A 19,740-nucleotide genomic window follows, 5' to 3' on the forward strand; every position below is an offset into this window, starting at 1 on the left:
TTAGATGGATCACAGGACTTAAAGAAGATATGAGAGAGTTGCATATTACACGGTAGCTGAGGCCATACGATTATTTATTATAGATTTAAAATACAAAACAAATACTCTCAACATATTGAAAGAAGAACACACTAGACTACAGACAAAAATTAACAAGCAGAGAATAGGAAGAGTGATTCCAGAAGCAGAAAGAAAGACATAAACCTGACTAAGTAGTTCTATGTTGGCAAAACAATTAAAATAAAATAAATAAGGAACAGTCAGGTTTTCGTCCAGGAAGGTCATGCTGTGGTCAGATTCTTAACCTGACACAGTATATTGAGGACGGATATGAAAGAGGGCAGCTTACAGGTTTGGCATTCATTGATCTTACAGCAGCGTATGAGGCGGTCAACCACAAGAAGCTGATCAGAAAAGTATATTCCATCATAAAAGATTACCGCCTAACACAGTTTGCTGCAAAGTAGGAGTTTTGCACAGTAAGAAGAGTCAATGGAGAACTCAGAAAAATGGTCTACTCCAAGACTGTGTATTGGGCCTGCTATTATATAATATCTATGCAAATGACCAACCAATCTTCCCTGGGACAAGAACATTTATTTATAAGGATGATACATCTACTGCTGTCCATGGCAGAACTTTTGAAGAAGTAGAGATGAAGCTTACTACGGCACTTGAAGACCTGGCCAAATATTATGATAATAATCAATTGAAGCCCAATCTGCAAAAGATGTGGGTATGTGCATTTCATCTGAGAAATAGGGAAGCCAGAAGGAATTAATAAGGAACAGTCAGGTTTTTGTCCAGTAAGTTTATGCTGTGGTCAGATCCTTAACCTAACACAGTTGTGTCATAACATTTATTTATTTTATTTTATTTTACGTGTCCAGGATATCAATTTTGCATAGTCAAATACAGAAATCTGTGTTAAGTATACAAACTACATTACTAGATGGAATGTAAGGACCAGAACATGGGGGGGACATCACTGTGATGCTCCAAAATATCTAAGAGTAAGGTTGGATCTCTCCCTCACCTTTAAAACTCATTGTGGAGAGATAAAGCTGAAAGTATCTGCTAGAAATAACATCATTTGTAAACTAACTGGCACCACCTGGGGTGCAGAGCCAATTGTACTCCGTATATCTGCCTTGGCATTGTGCTTCTCAGACTCTGCACCAGTTTGGCGGAACTTCGCACATGTTAGACATATTGATGTAGCTCTGCATGAGACTGGACGCACTGTGCCAGGATGTCTGAGGGCAACTCCTATCCATAAAATATATCAAATCATGGGAATAGCACCACCAGATATTTGGAGAAGAACAGCTGCGGAAATGGAGAAGAAGCAGGAATCTGATGCAAGACATCCCCTGTACAGGCACAAACAACAGCTTCCAAGGCTAAGATCAAGAAAGAGCTTCTTGCAGTGAACGGTGGTAATTACATCATCACCTAGTAAACGTAGACCCCAACTGTAGTGAAATTCGTTACCTGAAGAACATTTGGAGAATGTTAAGCAGATACCTGCGGCAGGCTGTCATTTGCTGCAAGCTACATGGAAGATGTTAAATAGGCTGAGAATTGGAGTGTCCCAATTAAGGTGAATCTGAAGAAATGGGGATACATCACTGAAAATGAGCGTTCTGAGTGTGATGATTTATAGGACCCAGAAACATGCCTGAAAGTTGTAGCAAGGACGATCTAATTTCTGCTAATGATAAGATAATGAAGACTGCTGAATTTGGTCCTCACATTCTATCTAGTAATGTAGTTTGTATACTTACACAGATTTTTGTATTTAACTATGTAAAATTGATATCCTGGGCACGTAAAATAAAATAAAATGATGCTCGGTTTCGGCTCTCGAGCCAGCCAGCTCCCTTGTTGATCCTGCCAGTAGTCATATGCTTGTCTCAGAGATTAAGCCATGCATGTCTCAGTGCAAGCCAAATTAAGGTGAAACCGCGAATGGCTCATTAAATCAGTTATGGTTCCTTAGATCATACCACTTTACTTGGATAACTGTGGTAATTCTAGAGCTAATACATGCAATCAAGAGTCCCAACCAGAAGTGGAAGGGACACTTTTATTAGATCAAAATCAATCGGTCAGCTCGTCCGGTCCGATTGCCTTGGTGTCTCTGAATAACTTTGGGCTGATTGCACGGTCCTCGTACCGGCGACGCATCTTTCAAATATCTGCCTTATCAACTGTCGATGGTAGGTTCTGCACCTACCATGGTTGTAACAGGGAATCAGGGTTTGATTCCGGAGAGGGAGCCTAAGAAACGGCTACCACATCCAAGGAAGGCAGCAGGCGCACAAATTACCCACTCCCGGCACGGGGAGGTAGTGACCAAAAATAACATACGGGACTCATCCGAGGCCCCGTAATCGGAATGAGTACACTTTAAATCCTTTAACGAGTATCCATTGGAGGGCAAGTCTGGTGCCAGCAGCCACAGTAATTCCAGCTCCAATAGCGTATATTAAAGTTGTTGCAGTTAAAAAGCCCGTAGTTGGATTTGTGTCCCACGCTGTTGGTTCATCGCTCGTCGGTGTCTGGCATGGTTCGTGGGATGTCCTGCAGGTGGTGGCGAGTCAAAAGCGCACGGCCGCCATGGTTATCTGCGTGCGGTTCCTGCACGCCGTATGCGGACCCCGATTAAATCCTACCGCGGTGCTCTTCATCGAGTGTCGAGGTGGGCTGGCGCTTAAAGCAGGCCGGCTGTGCCTGAATACTGTGTGCATGGAATAATGGAATAGGACCTTGGTTCTATTTTGTTGGTTTTCGGAACCCGAGGTAATGATTAATAGGGACAGGTGGGGGCGTTCGTATTGCGACGTTAGAGGTGAAATTCTTGGATCGTCGCAAGACGGACCGAAGCGAAAGCATTTGCCAAGTATGTTTTCATTAATCAAGAACGAAAGTTAGAGTTTCGAAGGCGATCAGATGCCGCCCTAGTTCTAACCATAAACGATGCCAGCTAGCGATCCGCCGAAGTTCCTCCGATGACTCGGTGGGCAGCTCCCGGGAAACCAAAGCTTTTGGGTTCCAGGGGAAGTATGGTTGCAAAGCTGAAACTTAAAAGAATTGACAGTAGGGCACCACCAGGAGTCAAGCCTGCGGCTTAATTTAACTCAACACGGGAAACCTCACCAGGCCCGGACACCGGAAGGATTGACAGATTGAGAGCTCTTTCTTGATTCGGTGGGTGGTGGTGCATGGCCGTTCTTAGTTGGTGGAGCGATTTGTCTGGTTAATTCTGATAATGAACGAGACTCTAGCCTGCTAAATAGTCGCATCCGGTATCCGTTCGTGCTACTGGCGACAACACATCATCTTAGAGGGACAGGCGGCTTCTAGCCGCACGAGATTGAGCATTAACAGGTCTGTGATGTCCTTAGATGTTCTGTACCGCAAGCGCGCTTCACTGAAGGAATCAGCGTGTCGTCCTAGTCCGGAAGGACCAATTATACATTATATGGTTAAGTTAGGTTTGTTTTTCTCGCTCTGTACATGTGCAAGCTCTCTTGTTAACATTCAAAGGTGTTATCAGAGTTCCACTGCTGTTCCATAAAGAAAATTCAAAGTGAAAGAGGAGGACATGTTTCTATAATAAACGTGTTGATAATGTGGCCGATAGCAATTGTTAACTCATTAGAAATAAAGGCTGAAGTAAACGATCGCTTAATTTTAATGCTATGTACTGAAATTAAGCAAGTGTGATACACCTCAAGGTATAATACAGTGCATCACTGATTGCAGAGGATAGTTTATATTTTCTTGTCGTATATCAATAACACATGGTATCAAGAAATTATTTGCCTTGTCTTGAAAGCATATAAATGTTCCTAAAAGGGCAAAGATGTATAATGCACATTTCTTTTTAATTGTCCAATAAAGGAGAATTCCCAACACCCAAGAAATGAAAATTTTGCTCAGAGAAAAATTCGCTTACAGTGGTTCAGTTTCCTCCATTAAAAGACTGCGGAAACAGCTGGGATACCAGTACAGAAAAACTTATGATGAACAAAAATTCTTCTTGAAAATAAGTGGTATAGTTGCAGCAAGGTTAAGTTCTTGCATACAGTGCACACCATCGGGGAATCATGACACACTTTTTCTGTATTTATCTGGATGAAACCTGGATCAACCAAAACCATACTGTGAAATGTATTTGGGAGGGCTTGGCTAAAAAGGGGGATCTGAAAGTGCTTGTAGGGAAGGTGGGGTCGTTTGTTTGACATGTAGGATCGCCTAAAACAGGTTTCATTTCTGGGAGGTCGGTCGATCAATTCTTTCTGTCCTAGTTGACTTGAGTCATGAGGTGGCATTCCTTAAATGACTGCCAGTACTGAAAATCCCTCCCTTTGCTGGTGAAACCTAGTGTTTACAGTGTAGTATGTTGTTTGATATGGGCTAGAACTAATTTGTTACTTTCAATGGCTTGTCTCAGTTTCATTCTTGACTTTGACAATATGAAAGTGACTTAGGTGACTGGGTGATGCTAGTAATACCATTCCTTATGCAGCCAGTTCCTGTGATGAATGGTGTGAACATGTAGCTCATAGGATCGGTTGGTGTATGCATTTCAGTAATTTGGCATACTTGTATGTAATAGCAACTTCTGGCTTAAAGCGGAAAGCAGTGGAAAACTACCTTGTTTCCCTCATATGTCTCTTTATTGACACCAGGCCATCTAATGTAAAACATTGAAGCTTTTGAGGATCAAGCAAGCTTTTGGGCTGAGTCAAACAAACATACTTATGTACATACTGTATATTATATATTTTTATTAAGAGCCTTTCATAGATACAGTACATTTGAAGTTGTTGCTAGCCATTGGCTTCTGAAAAATACAGATGAGATATTAGAACATATTTTTTAAATAACTGTTTCTTTAAATTAAGGAAAAACCGACTAAGCCGCTGGCACGCTGACTGCAAGATCGGCTCTATATGCCAATGTTGTGCTTGCACACTATTGACAATTTTAAACATCAGGAGGTTTGAGCTCAACTTCAGTCAACTCCTTCTACAACGTTAAAAGTTTGAGATGCTAATCCAATTGCTTGGGCGTAGCTTCTTGCTGCTGCATGAAGCTGTTGTACCTGACACGATAATCCACGAAACTGTGTTGTTAATGTACTTACTAAATCAGGTCATGTGGAAATGAAGTGAATCAACTTTTCTTAATGTTATTGATGTCACGTCCCACTAACTACTTTTACATTTTTTTCGGAGATGCTGATGTGCTATAATTTTGTCCCGAAGGAGTTCTTTGATGTGCCAGTAAATCTACCGACACGAGGCTGATGAATTTGAGCCCCTTCAGATGCCACCAATCTGAGCCATGATCGAACCTACGATGTTGGGCTCAGAAGGTCAGCGCTCTACTGTCCATGCTACTCAGCCTGGCTGAAAATTTTTCTTCAGATTCAGGAAAGCAAGATAGACTAGTTTGTTTTCACGATGTTTGTCAGAAAATGGGGAGCATGATTGTTATTTTTTATGCAATTTATCCCAAATCCTGCCTGTTTTTCTTTTGTCACGTTGATGTCTTGCAAATCACTTTCTGTTTCCAGTATCTCATTTTCTTCCATTCTGTAGCAGATTGTTCGTTCCATCTTTAATGCTTTAAAAACATTGCATACTCCATTTTGCATTGTTGTGAATTGACGAGTCAGGTAGTGTTATAATTCACACTGTTTACTGCTGTATATTTTCACACTAAAATGAAATGCATGATCATACTGAAAATGGCTTTAATCCATTACCCTCTTTTGGTAATTCAACCAACTACTAGTCGTCGTCATCGGCGGCAGTTACTTGCTTCCAAGTGTACAGATTTCCTGGCTAATAGCTCACTTCAGTTCATAGCAGTTTGTATTTAAACTTCTGATGACTGTACAGGCCAGTTCTTGCGTAGAACATACATCCACACATCGTACAGCTGAGGAACGGGGGAGGGATCTTGGCTGGGTTTGCCGAAGTTTGCTTTCCTGTAGCTTAAAATCTTCATGTCTGCGGTGCTCTTGTTCGAAATGTTGAACTGAGGCACAGACACTATGCTGCCAAAGTAAACGGTCCTCGGCAAGTGTTTCCCAGGTTTGTGGTTTTATTTCTGCCATCTTTAAGGTTTGTTTTAGTTGTTCTTTGAAACATCTCAGGGGGGCACCCTGTGGTCTTGAACCAGAGCCAAGTTCACCATAGAGGATCTGGTGCGATAATCTGGTGTCCTTCATACGGCGCACATGTCCTGCCCATCCGAGGCGATGGCCAACGACCAATGCTTCTACATGCTTTCTCGAGAACTTCAACATTAGAGACGTAGTTTTCCCACTTGATGTTCGTGGAAGCATAGTTTTTGCTGGTGAAAGCTCTCCAGCTTTTTGATGTCACGGTGCTATAAGGTCCACGTTTCACAGCCATAGAGAAGTGTAGAGATGACTACAGCCTGGTACACCATTAGTTTTGTGCGAATTGTAAGGTTTTTATTCCTAAAGACTCTGTGGTAGTCGGCCAAAGGCCACATGGGCAGCACGAAGCCTGTTTTCCACATCCTGTTCTGAAGTACAGCTCATTGACAAGATACTCACAAGGTGAGTGAAGTGGTCTACTTGTTCTAGTTTGGTGTTTGAGATGGTAATGTTAAATTCTGGAATGTTAGTCCCTGGTGCAGGCTGAGCAAGTAGCTTGGTTTTTTTATCATTGATGGTGAGGCCAAAAAGCTCAAATGCATCCTTGAAACTGTCGACTGACAGTTGCAGTTCCTCAGGTGTAAGAGCCGGTGATGCAGCATCATCAGCATACTGCATTTCAGTTACTCTAGTAACACTGGTGTGTCTTTGCGAGTGAAGTCTGGCCAAGTTGAAGAGGCCACCACCAAAGCAGTATATAATCTCTACTCCGGAGTTGTCACCAACTACTAGTACTCCACTAAATAAGAACTGAAGGATCACCATTTTTTGGTAATCTCTGTAAATTGAAATCGGTAAAGTGATTTTTCATTCCTTCAGTTGGCGATTATTCCTTTCTAATATTTTACCTGTCTTGTGGATATATGCTGAATGGATATAGAACACTGCATAAATCATTACCTGAAGTATGGGCCAACTCTCCCGAATTAAGCGGGAGTCTCCTGATCGCCAGGACCGATTTACCCCTCCGATTTTCAGAGCAGTTTCAGTAATTTTCGTATTATTTTAAACTCCCGCGCATTTCCTTGTTCTATTGAGTGTGGCTGGTTTATAATAGTTCTAATAATTACAACCAGAGGGCAGTCCAGGGCACGGTGGCCTGCCATGTGCTCATCTTTGGTCTGTAATACAGTTAAAACTCAAATAGCTTAATTATAGGAAGTGGAAGTCCCAAGCGAGTAACCAAACCTCAGAAGTAGCACGCCATAGACGTCTACCTGGGGCTGGGCTTGTATAAGTGCTCGTGTTACGTCACGTAGTAGTGCTTCTTGGTCATAGGTCTTAATATTTGTTTTGGTCAAAATGTCAAAGAAAAAATATGATGCAGTATTTAAAAGCACTTATAGGGGAGAGTTTCTGTGTTTCAGTGAATCCAGAAAGGGACCAATGTTCACATTCTGTACTATATGTAGGTGTGATTTTTCAGTTGCGCATGGCGGGAAGTGTGATATACTCAAAGATTTGCAAACGAAAAAACATAAGGAGAGTGTCCAGTGTGTAGAAAGAAACCAGAAACTGAACTTTTCATGTAAAAACCAGGATGTAAATCCTGCGATGAATGCCGAGGCTTTATTTACGTCATGTATCGTAGAACATAAAAATTGTGACAACCACACGGGGTCTTTGTTTCGCAAAATGTTTCCTGATTCGGAAATCGCTAAGTGATATGGGTGTGCTAGAACGAAAACAGCAGCTATCATTACAGAAATATGCATGGAAGAAAGGGCGAAAATTGTATCCCAATTGCAGATGAATGCATTTTCTGTTGCTACTGATGGTAGCAATAAAAGCGGCTTGAATATATATTCTATTGTTGTAACATTTTTTAGGCCTGAACTCAATGTAATTCCGAGTTGTCGACTCTCTGTGCCTAATTTAGAATGGGATGCTACTGGAGCTAACATTACCAATGTTTTGTTCTCAACTTTTCAGGAATTCCACATTCCATTAAAAAACTGCCCAGCTCTTGGTGCTGATAATGCTCCAGTAATGGTAGGATTAAAGAATGGCATGACAGGATGTTAGAAGCAGGAAAATACTGTAGTAACATAATCATCATAGGCTGCTCTTGTCACCTAATTTATCTTGCTGCAGAGAAGGGTGCGGCATGCTTGCCTGTAAATGTAATTAACCCCTTAAGCGGGGAGCTCGGTTCACACTAGCTCACTCCCAGGTGGGAAGCGATTTCCCTGATTGAAGATAATATTTAATTACTTGATTAAAAACAGTCTTAGACTAAAATGAACTATTGAAAGGCCAAAAGAGAAATATTTACTTGAATATAATGTATTTAATTTGTGAAAAATTTTATTATTTTAATTTTTCAATACTTTATGCAAAAACGTACTAAGTACTTTCACACTGTGAAATCGAGATTGCTTCTTCCTAACAGCAAAGCTCTGGTTTTTGTTCATACAGTAACTTTCACCTGAATATTTTAGGCAGTTTACTATCAATCTCTGCCTGTAAATAAATGTTTCTGCATATGTAAATTGTAGATTTACAAAGTTCACATGTACTTAAAAGATGTTCAATGGAATAAATTATAACACACACGAATTTTTCTGTTCTGTTGATTAGCGCTTTCGAGGGATCAAGTTTATATCACCTCCCTACAATTCATAAGTGACATAAACAGACTATATTACACTACAATATAGGAAATATTTACAGTATTTACAGTCTTCACAGTGTTATGTCTTTTACAGCTGTTCATTATGATACACAATGAAGCAGGTCATGTTATATAACCTGTCTCACTTCGCATAATTTATATAATTCCATTCCGAAACGCGATCGTTTTCTTATTATGTAAACCTTCCACCCTAGCCACCCTTTCCATAGCAAGAGGTTCTCATCAACTGACACTTTGCCATCAGTGGTATAAGCTTCCGAAAATTTTGCTAACAGGTGGTCAGATACTGGATTTATCTCGTATATTTTGGGAGGAAGTTTTGCATTATTCAACTCATTGTCAGAGATATGTAAAAAACTGTGAAGGAAAATCTAATAGTAATAGTAATAATAATAATAATAATAATAATGTTATTGGCTTCACGTCCCAATAACTACTTTTACGATTTTCGGAGACACTGAGATGCTGGAATTTAGTCCCACAGGAGTTCATTTGCATGCTAGGAAATCTACTGACAAGAGGTCGATGTATTTAAGCACCCTCAAATACCACCGGTCTGAGCCAGAATAGAACCTGCCAAGTTGGGGTCAGGAGGCTGGCCAGGCCACTCAGTCTGGCGAGAAAAAATCTCTTCTGTGTCATCAGCTTATAGAAAGTAGGCGTAGTGAACAAGCGATTGAGAGAAATAGTGTCCTAATTTAGGTTTCTCTACAATCCCCTGCGGCAACAGTATGGCCATAAGAAGCTTTATTTCATCCTCATTTGTCCGGACACGGTCTTGATCTCAATTCCTTCCTTTTGTCTTACTAAACTGGGATTTATGTGCGATTTCCTGCTCGGCATCTTTCGTCTGTTCAGCTATGTTCTGGCATATCTCGTCATAAGAAAGTAATTGAAATATTTCGCTCAGTTTTGTTTTCCCTAAAAACACTCTTTTTACATCACGATGGAAATTTGGATCAAAGTGGGAATTTCTTTGTACATTTTCAGTATAAGTTGACGAAGAACTTGCAATGGTTGGATTGTAATCAGTATTATCGTCACAACTGGCACTGTCATGATCGCTACTTGAACTGGAATTGAACACGTGTCATCTCTTCTGCGACTGCTGAACATTCGCATCAGCTACGCCCAAACCCTGTATATTCGAGCTTGCAGTACTTTTTCCATGTAAATTCCTGTCACTTACGAATTCCCCTTCGGCAGAACTTACTTCACTAATTCACAATTCTCCCCACTAAATTCCAACATTTTGTTTATCATGACCCGTAAATCGTCTTCCTCTAACAGTGGGGGCCGGTAATTCGTTATAGATATTTTAGCGGAAAAAATGTAAGAAAAGGGATCGAATTAAACCCTGGTCTCAGCAGTTTGGCCGAAAATCATGAAATAGGACTGTATTACAGATGCGTACGATAATAAAATGTTGTGTAACTCGCGATAAACACACACTCCAGTCATGAAGGATGAACTCAAGACTGGGGATAATAAATCGGGTCACAGTTCTAAAATGTCATCAGAGAAGTCTTTTCAGTGTCATAATCTCTAGAAATCCCTTCTACAGCAATATTATTACATCCAAGGGACGATTAGGCGATGAGCTCAAGCTTCAGTGCGGAGCTATTAGGCCTTAGGTCGTTCTCGCCCAGACTCAGCTGCGTTCTTTATGTTGCAACTCGTGGATGACACATTTGTATTGGGGGGAACATAGTTGAAAAAATTCACATCAGAGGGAAGACTCATCCAGAATACGCTGCTAAAAACGAAATAAACCTCTGCAGGCAGGCAACTGAAAAAAAATATATAATCCGAATCGGCGAATATATCCGCGTTCCCCACTGAGCAAGCAACTTGTAGCCGCGGATCTCGCCGCATCGCCTACCGAAGGGGTTAAAGTATAATTGATATATTTTATTATCTGGAAAGGAGAGGAAAGAAAAGTTCAGAAAATTTCAGACTTTACACAACACAGAGGTCAGGAAAATTCTGAAGCATGTGCCTACTTGATTATCACTAAGAAGGTGTTTAGATAGGATTTTGCTACAGTGGGATCCTTTGGTTACTTTATTCAGGAGCGAAATTGTAAATATTCTCATATGGGAACTTTGAAGACTTAACAAAATTCCTAAGTGCAGATGTGTCTTGTTTGTCTGAAAAAGTAAAACATTGTCGTAACATTTTACCAAACTCTTCAGTTAAAAGGAAAACCCCGTCATCATTTTCACCCCCCCAAAAAAAATAATAAAAAAATGAAACTACTTATGACACTAAGAGCCATGCTTTGTCACTTGAAGAACATCTGTTCATGTTCCTGTCATCAACTTTACATAAATCTTTTTGTCTTCTTCTCTCATGTTTTATAGATATCTTTGAGAATCCAAACGTAGCTCTTCAGTCAAATATGTCGCACGTTCACTTATTGAAGTCAGTTTTGGAGGAACTATTGAAGAATATGATGGCAAGGTTTGTGAAACCACACGTTCTTAAAAGCTCTTCCTTTTTCCTTGATGTAGATTGTCATACTCGAGCAAATCCAAAAGATGATTGTGATATGATGATAGGGAACTCTGCGTTTGTTTTGGTGAACACTTTGAAGTCTGAGGAAACGTGCATATTCCATAAGTCTGTTAGAAAGTGTTTCTCTTCATCATATGACTACATGGTACACAAATTTCCGTTCAAAGATGAAGTTTTGATTAATACAGAAGTTGCCAATATTTCTGCTATAAGTAAGGCATAATTTTCTAGCCTTAGATTTTTCACTAACAAGTTTCCAAACATTCTGACTAGTGAAACAGAACATTTAGATAAAGAAGCTGATATTCTGCACTCCCATTTCTGTAACTTTCAGCTCAAAGAAACAGACTTGGCAAAAGGACGAATTGATGTTCAGTGGGCATTGGTAGGTCATATGAAATCAGCTGATGGTGTACTTAAATATGACAGACTCTCTAAGGTGATGCTTGCTATTTTATCAGTTCCACATTGCAATGCAGAATGTGAAAGGATTTTTAGCAGAGTCAGAAAGACAAAAGCACAGTTCAGATCCTTGCTGTCTGTACAAACTTTGGAGAAACTTTTAATTTAAAATCAGTTCCGCAAAGCAAGTGCTTTGAGCAAAAATTTAGTTCCGAGTTTCTGAAGAGGGCTAAGTCAGCTACGGGTGTGTTGAACAACAATTAGTCGTAATGTGTTCAGCATGTTGAAGGATGAGAAGTCGCATGTTCCTAAAGTTCATGTATGTCCAGTATTTAGTATTCACATATAAATAATTATATATATATGTAAGCCAAGTAGAGTTATTAATGTATTGAATTATAATGAATTAGTACATATTCTGCCAGCAGTGATGTGTCATAATATGTCACGATTCGCTGCCAAATTTCTCCTGATTTGTTTAGTTTGGAAAGTTGGCATGTCTGTAAAGAAGTTTAATGAAAGGCAAATAGGGAGCCATGATTAAATACTGTGAATGAACTGCTGCCTTCTACCCGGATGGCTGATGAAATGGCGTATGGCTTTTAGTGCCGGGAGTATCCGAGGACAAGTTCGGCTCGCCAGATGCAGGTCTTTTGATTTGACTCCCATAGGCGACCTGCGCATCGTGGTGAGGATGAAATGATGATGAATACGACACATACACCCAGCCCCCGTGCCAGCGAAATTAACCAATTCAGGTTAAAATTCCCGACCCAGCCGGGAATCGAACCTGTGACCAAAGGCCAGTACACTAACCATTTAGCCATGGAACCGGACGGATGACTGATGTTTGAATCTCAGTGGATCCTAGATTGGAATTTTCACCTGAAAAATAATTTAGTGTCAGGAATGGTGTCTGATTTAAACCACCGACTAAATCTCAAAAAGGGCTAGTTTAGCTCCAGCAACCACAGAAATACCTGAGATAAACTGAAGGAAAGAAAGAAAAGGGAAAAAAAGCTAACCGTGTGATGATATTGATGTGTTTCAGAATCCGAAGCGTCCTGAGTCACAAGCCATGTTGTCATGGTGTTTGGAGGCAGCCAGCGGATTCTATCTGACACTGCTGCAGGAGATCTGCACTGCATTTGACCTGGACCTGCCCTTCAGGAGGTAAGTGAGCATAACAAGCTATTATTTAAAGATTAAGTCGCAAGTTATACAATATCTTATCAGAAGTATCTAGTAGACCATTGCTCAGAACTGCCCTCTAAGTGTTCCTCGTATATACTCCCTGGTAGTAGCCATTAATGTGGAGGTCAGTGGCCCTTTACTTTTGTTACAGCTCAGCAGGGATGATTCCCTATCAGGTGTCAGAACAATTTCAAGGTAATGTCAGACCCTTCTTCCTGCAAAATGATGATGTAGGTCATTTGGGTCAATCAATCAATCAATCAATCAATCAATAGTGATCAGCATTTAGGGCAGTCGCCCAGGTGGCAGATTCCCTATCTGTTGCTTTCCTAGCCTTTTCCTAAATGATTTCAAAGAAATTGGAAATTTATTGAACATCTCCCTTGGTCAGTTATTCCAATCCCTAACTCCCCTTCCTATAAATGAATATTTGCCCCAGTTTGTCCTCTTGAATTCTAACTTTATCTTCATATTGTGATCTTTCCTACTTTTATAAACGCCATTCAAACTTATTCGTCTACTAATGTCATTCCACGCCCATCTCTCCGCTGACAGCTCGGAACATACCACTTACATGTTATAAACCTCATTTTAGGTCCGTATTGAAAATTTAACAGTTCAACAATGATAAAGGTGTTTTAATTTATTCCACCTATTCAATACTTATATTATCACGTATAGTTGTTACATAATTAAATTCTTAGTTACATGGGACATGTTTCGCCCTCAATTAAGGGCATCTTCAGCCTAAATACAATAATCAAAAATACAACTAAATTAAAAGTGGACGTTAAATATAATCATCAAAAATACAACTAAAATAAAAAGTGGAAGTTAAAAGTTTAGTCTGTTCTTAAAATTCAGAACAATAAAATTGTGAAAAATGATAAAATAAAAAGATGCTAATGGAAAACTGTCTTATGATTAAACTATAATCTTGTCAGAGACTAAAACTTCTATTAAAATTCGAATTAAAACAGTTCATATAAAATATTGGAAAATCAAAGTGGTAGTAATAAAAAGCCAACGACATGAGGGCGTGTACACAAGCATAAACTTGATTGTCATGAATACAATCTTTTCAAGGCCGTTGATGAAATTCGTAGTAAGTAAGGCAGAAGCATCTATTGAAAAATTGTAAGAGGCCGTTAGCACCGGTAGGTAATAAAATGGCTGAATCCTTGCCAGAAAATGTCAACAGATGCAGAAATAAGTTTTCTGTAAGAAAAGGAAAAGAAGAAATAAGAAATGGAACGTAAGGAGAGAATTCAGTCTTACATAATTTTGAAACAGATGAGGACTTACATGTAAGTGGAAGTTGTTATTTCTTAACTACTGTTGAGTTGGTTGCTGCCCGTCTGTTGGCTCTAAGTCTGGTGTTATAACTGTGCTGCAGAGGCGGTAGCGAACTCGGAGGGGAAGGAATAGGGGAGTGCGGAAGGGAGGAGAGGATGGGTGGAGTCAAATGTGACGAGGCTGACAAAGGGGCGGAGTCAACTGCATTGCTGGAAGTGGGCCTAATATCTGTAGGTATGGGAGGAGTATTAGGGTTTGAAGAATTAAATATATTAGGTATCCTAAATTTATTCGAACTAACTGACTAATAATTTCGGCATTAATTCATGTAACATACTTTTATTGTCCGTGGTTTCATTGAGATTCTTTTGCTTATTGTACGTCTGATCTAAATAGATGTATAAACTTTCTAATTCATTCAGCATTCATTCAGCCTTTTTGATCTTCGCAAGTTGATTGTTAATGTTGTGACTTTGTGCAGAACAGAATGTGATGTCGTGTCTTTGTGCCTAACAGTGAAAAACTGACCTCCAACATTCTTAAACATTTTACATGTTCTTTATGGCTGATGATGACCTAGACTAAGGTCGAAACCGGTCCCATTTAAATAGAAATGTGATTGCTACGTTTCTTTCTTTTGAGTATGGAATAGGTTGAACCTCCAGTTATTTAATTTTTAACATGCTGAAACATACAGTGGTCATCTCTGAACTGGTCTTCTATCTTAGGCAGCACATAGTTGGGCTGGTTAAAATGTTCTTATATCCTTTTGCTTTAACATGCTCTGTAGTATCACCAGAGAACCAAGACCCTTCTTTGAAACACTCTCCCACACTGTCACCCTATCTCAGCCAAATTTCACTGTGGGAATTGTACAGGCTGGCATGTATCATTCACCTCATCCACGTGGTACACCATAATTCATCTCCTCTTGACTTCCCACCTCTTCTCCCTCTTCACTCTTGCCCAGTCCTCACCTCTTCTCTACACACACTCCTTCCACTCCTTTTCCTGTTATCTTCATTTTGTACATCTTCCTGAGTATCCTTTCCTCCGTCATTCTCTTCCTGTGTCCGTACCATCTCTAGATGGTCAGGAATGGATCCAGTAGATCCTGTTCTGTTTTGGCTCTTCTTTTTTTAACTGTATCTCTAATCTTCCCATTCCTCATCTTATCCATTCTTGTCACTCCTATCCTGCTTCTCATAAATTTTGTTTCACTTGCCTATATCCTAGTCACGGCTCTCTGCCCCATTATCCAAGTTTCTGCTGCATACATCGGAATAGGTACATAGTATTTCCTGTACATCACTCTTTTGTTTCTCTGAGGGACGTCTTTGCTGCTCCAAACCAGGCTCCTGACACTGTTCATGAAAACTCCTGCTTGTCTTCTAGACTCTGTCATTTCCTTATCATTTCTTTCACATTCCTCTATGATACTTTCCAGGTACTTGAAACTCTCTAACTTACTAAGCTGTTCTCCCCCAAGTATTATCCCTCTCATAGGTCTCTCGTTTCTAGTTGTGATCATGATCTTGTTCTTTTTGGCATTACATTTCCTTCCATATTGTTCCACCTCATCTTCTCATGCATCTAACTGTTTTGGGATATCTTCTTTTTCTTCTCAGAATAGCAAGTCATCTGCCGACATCATCACTTTCAATTCCTCTTCCCCGGTTTTCTTTCATTAACAATTCGTCCATTACTACAATGAAGAGCAAAGGTGATAGAGCACTTCCTTGTCTTCTTCTTTTATGACCACATAGGATCACTTTAGTCAGTCTGTCGTTTAGGTCCCTTTGAAGAGATTGTTTGGGCTTTGCGGTTCTCCCAGTACTTCTTCAGATAGTCTGATCTTTGTGCCCTTTCCTCAGTTGAAAATATGCTTGTTGTCGGTTTGTTTTGTGTAAGGGTAAAGCGGAGGTTTGTATTCTTGAGTTTTGTATTCAATTTTATCTTGTGTGTGGTGTCTTCTGTTGTAAGGCCTATTTCCCTCAGATCCTCTCTTACTTCTCTGATCCATTTACATCCTGTTGTGGTATTTTTTGAGATGAGATTGTGTTGTACTAGTTGTTTCAGAAGTCTCGAATCCTGCATCCTCATGATATGACCAAAGAATCCCAGTCTCCTTGTCTTATTGCACATTTTAGCTCAAACCATTTTGTTCTCTCTCCTTCTACTTTCACACTATTGACACTTCCATGGTACATCTTCCTCACTCTTTCTATATTCTGCTTCTTGACGCCTTTCTTCTGTAAGTCGTCCCATACCTTGTTTTTGCACACACGATATGTGGCTTCTCAATGTCCAAGAAGGCCATCAGTAGATTTCTACCCTACTCAAATGATGCTCTTGCAGTTGTCTTACTGCGAGTATAAGGTGTACTGTACTGTGGATCTTCCTGGTCTGCTCTTCTCTTTGCTTTTCTTCCACCACCTTTCTGATACTATTTTCTCCAAAATCTTTTTAAACACTTTTCCATAGGGATCAGTGTGACTCCTCTATAGTTCTTAAAATCTTTCCTATTTTCCTTGTTGAAGATGGGTATGATTATCACCTTCTTCCCATCTTCAGGGTGTCTTCCTCTCCTTCCATACCATTTTCAACACACGATAAAGCCACTGTTTCCCTACCTCTCCCGCTGCTTTCACCATCCCAATATTCACTTCATCTAAACCTGGGACTTCCCCTCCTTTCATCTTGTCCACTGCTACCTGCACTTCTCCATTTCTTTTCTCAAGTTTCTTCATTTATCTATCATTATAACATCCTCCCTCAGGCCTTACCTCTTACTCTTGACCATTCCATACAGCACTTTATTTCCTTTACTATCTTCTTCCATCATTTTTGTCCACTTTTCCATCCATTTTTTTTTTTCTCCTCTGCTACAACTTTTTTACCTTCCTCCTTCTTTCCTTTGCTATCTTCTTGCATTGTGTTTGTCCACTTTTCCATCCATTTTTTTTTTTTTTCCCTCTACTACAACCTTTTTACCTTCCTCCTTCTGTACTTTATATTTTTGTCTTGTCTCCATTGTCCTCTGTTGAAACACACTATGAAAGCTTTATTCTTCTCCCCAACTGCCACTTTGTTTCTGTCATTCCACCATGGGGTCTCCTAGCATCTTTTCCTGGTACTAGTTCTCCCACAAACTTCCTCTGCAGCTTTTACTAATGTCTTCTTGAACCTTTCCCTTTCTTCCTCTCCTGCTTTTGTATCATCTGTTAGTAAGTTCAGCCTGATTTTTTTCTGGTATTCTTCCTTTGTTTTCTTTTTTTCACCGGGCGAGTTAGCTGTGCGGTTAGAGGCGCGCGGCTGTAAGCTTGCATCCGGGAGATAGTGGGTTCGAATCCCACTGTCGGCAGCCCTGAAGATGGTTTTCCGTGGTTCCGTGGTTTCCCCATTTTCACACCTTAATTAAGGCCACGGCCGCTTCCTTCCAACTCCTAGGCCTTTCCTATCCCAACGTTAACATAAGACCTAACTGTGTTGGTGCGACGTAAAGCCACTAGCCAAAAAAAAAATCTTTTCTTTCATTTTCCATATTTTGATGCATCTTTTCTTGATTCTCTGTCCGCTTTCTTTCCTTCATTCTGTGGTCTCTATCTAGAGCCAATGATGGCATTACCCTTACATCTGTAACATTCCTCTTCATTTCACAATCGTAGAGCATGTAATCTACAATGGATTTTCTAGACCAGTCACTGTTGTACCAGATTTTCTTATGGTTTTCTCTGTTCTTGAACTCTTGAGTTCCCAACCATCATCCCATTTCTTTTGCACAAATCCAGTAATTTTTTCCTGTCGGTATTTCTATTTCCCCATCCTTCTGCTCAAAGTACGTTCTCATATCCCTTCCTCGTGCCTATGTGGGCATTCAATTCTCCCATTACTATGCTGTTTTGGCCATTCAGCTATGTCTCCAATTCTTCCTCAGAGTGATCTTTCACCTGTTGTGTGCAGCCTACTTGCGGAACATATACATACATACCTACATACATTATCATTATAATACATTATCATTATAGACTGTTATGCCTTTCAGCGTTCAGTCTGCAAGCCTCTGAGAATTTACTAAACATCGCCACAATTCTCGATTTGCAACTAGTGATGTGGCCTCATTTAGTTCTATACCTCTTATCTTTAAATCGTTAGAAACCGAGTCTAACCATCGTCGTCTTGGTCTCCCTCTACTTCTCTTACCCTCCATAACAGAGTCCATTATTCTCCTAGGTAACCTATCCTCCTCCATTCGCCCCACATGACCCCACCACCGAAGCTGGTTTATGCGTACAGCTTCATCCATCGAGTTCATTCCTAAATTAGACTTTATCTCCTCATTCCAAGTACCCTCCTGCCATTGTTCCCACCTGTTTGTACCAGCAATCATTCTTGCTACGTTCATGTCTGTTACTTCTAACTTATGAATAAGATATCCTGAGTCCACCCAGCTTTCGCTCCCGTAAAGCAAAGTTGGTCTGAAAACAGACCGATGTAAAGATAGTTTCGTCTGGGAGCTGACTTCCTTCTTACAGAATACTGCTGATCGCAACTGCGAGCTCACTGCATTAGCTTTACTACACCTTGATTCAATCTCACTTACTATATTACCATCCTGGGAAAACACACAACCTAAATACTTGAAATTATCGACCTGTTCTAGCTTTGTATCACCAATCTGACATTCAGTTCTGTTGGATTTCTTACCTACTGACATCAGTTTAGTCTTCGAGAGGCTAATTTTCATACCATACTCATTGCACCTATTTTCAAGTTCCAAGATATTAGACTGCAGGCTTTCGGCACAGTCTGCCATTAAGACCAAGTCGTCACCATAGGCCAAACTGCTTACTGCATTTCCACCTAACTGAATCCCTCCCTGCCAGTTTATACCTTTCAGCAGGTGATCCATGTAAACTACGAACAGCAAAGGTGAAAGATTACAGCCTTGTCTAACTCCAGTAAGTACCCTGAACCAAGAACTCATTCTACCATCAATTCTCACTGAAGCCCAATTGTCAACATAAATGCCTTTGATTGATTTTAATAATCTACCTTTAATTCCATAGTCCCCCAGTATGGCGAACATCTTTTCCCTCGGTACCCTGTCATATGCTTTCTCTAGATCTACGAAACATAAACACAACTGCCTATTCCTCTCGTAGCATTTTTCAATTACCTGGCACATACTGAAAATCTGATCCTGACAGCCTCTCTGTGGTCTGAAACCACACTGGTTTTCATCCAACTTCCTCTCAACGACTGATCGCACCCTCCCTTCCAAGATGCCAGTGAATACTTTGCCTGGTATACTAATCAATGAGATACCTCGATAGTTGTTGCAATCCTTCCTGTTCCCTTGCTTATAGATAGGTGCAATTACTGCTTTTGTCTAATCTGAAGGTACCTTACCAACACTCCACGCTAATTTTACTATTCTATGAAGCCATTTCATTCCTGCCTTCCCACTATACTTCACCATTTCAGGTCT

General features: G+C 40.2%; 1 protein-coding gene across 3 annotated transcripts in view; it reads left to right on the forward strand.

Moving 5' to 3' along the window:
• Positions 1-19,740, forward strand: part of LOC136858050 (nonsense-mediated mRNA decay factor SMG7) — a 268,885-nt gene that overhangs the window by 66,963 nt on the left and 182,182 nt on the right. For all 3 annotated transcript variants that reach the window (XR_010858592.2, XM_067137287.2, XM_067137288.2), the window contains exon 5: positions 12,811-12,932. Coding sequence is in view for 2 of the 3 variants with exons in the window: in XM_067137287.2 (XP_066993388.1) it covers positions 12,811-12,932 (122 nt within the window). In the remaining variant the exon portion in view is untranslated. The remainder of the gene's footprint in view (positions 1-12,810; positions 12,933-19,740) is intronic.

Source organism: Anabrus simplex, chromosome 1 (genome assembly GCF_040414725.1).
Source record: "Anabrus simplex isolate iqAnaSimp1 chromosome 1, ASM4041472v1, whole genome shotgun sequence".
In the NCBI taxonomy this organism is placed as follows: Eukaryota; Metazoa; Arthropoda; class Insecta; order Orthoptera; family Tettigoniidae; genus Anabrus; species Anabrus simplex.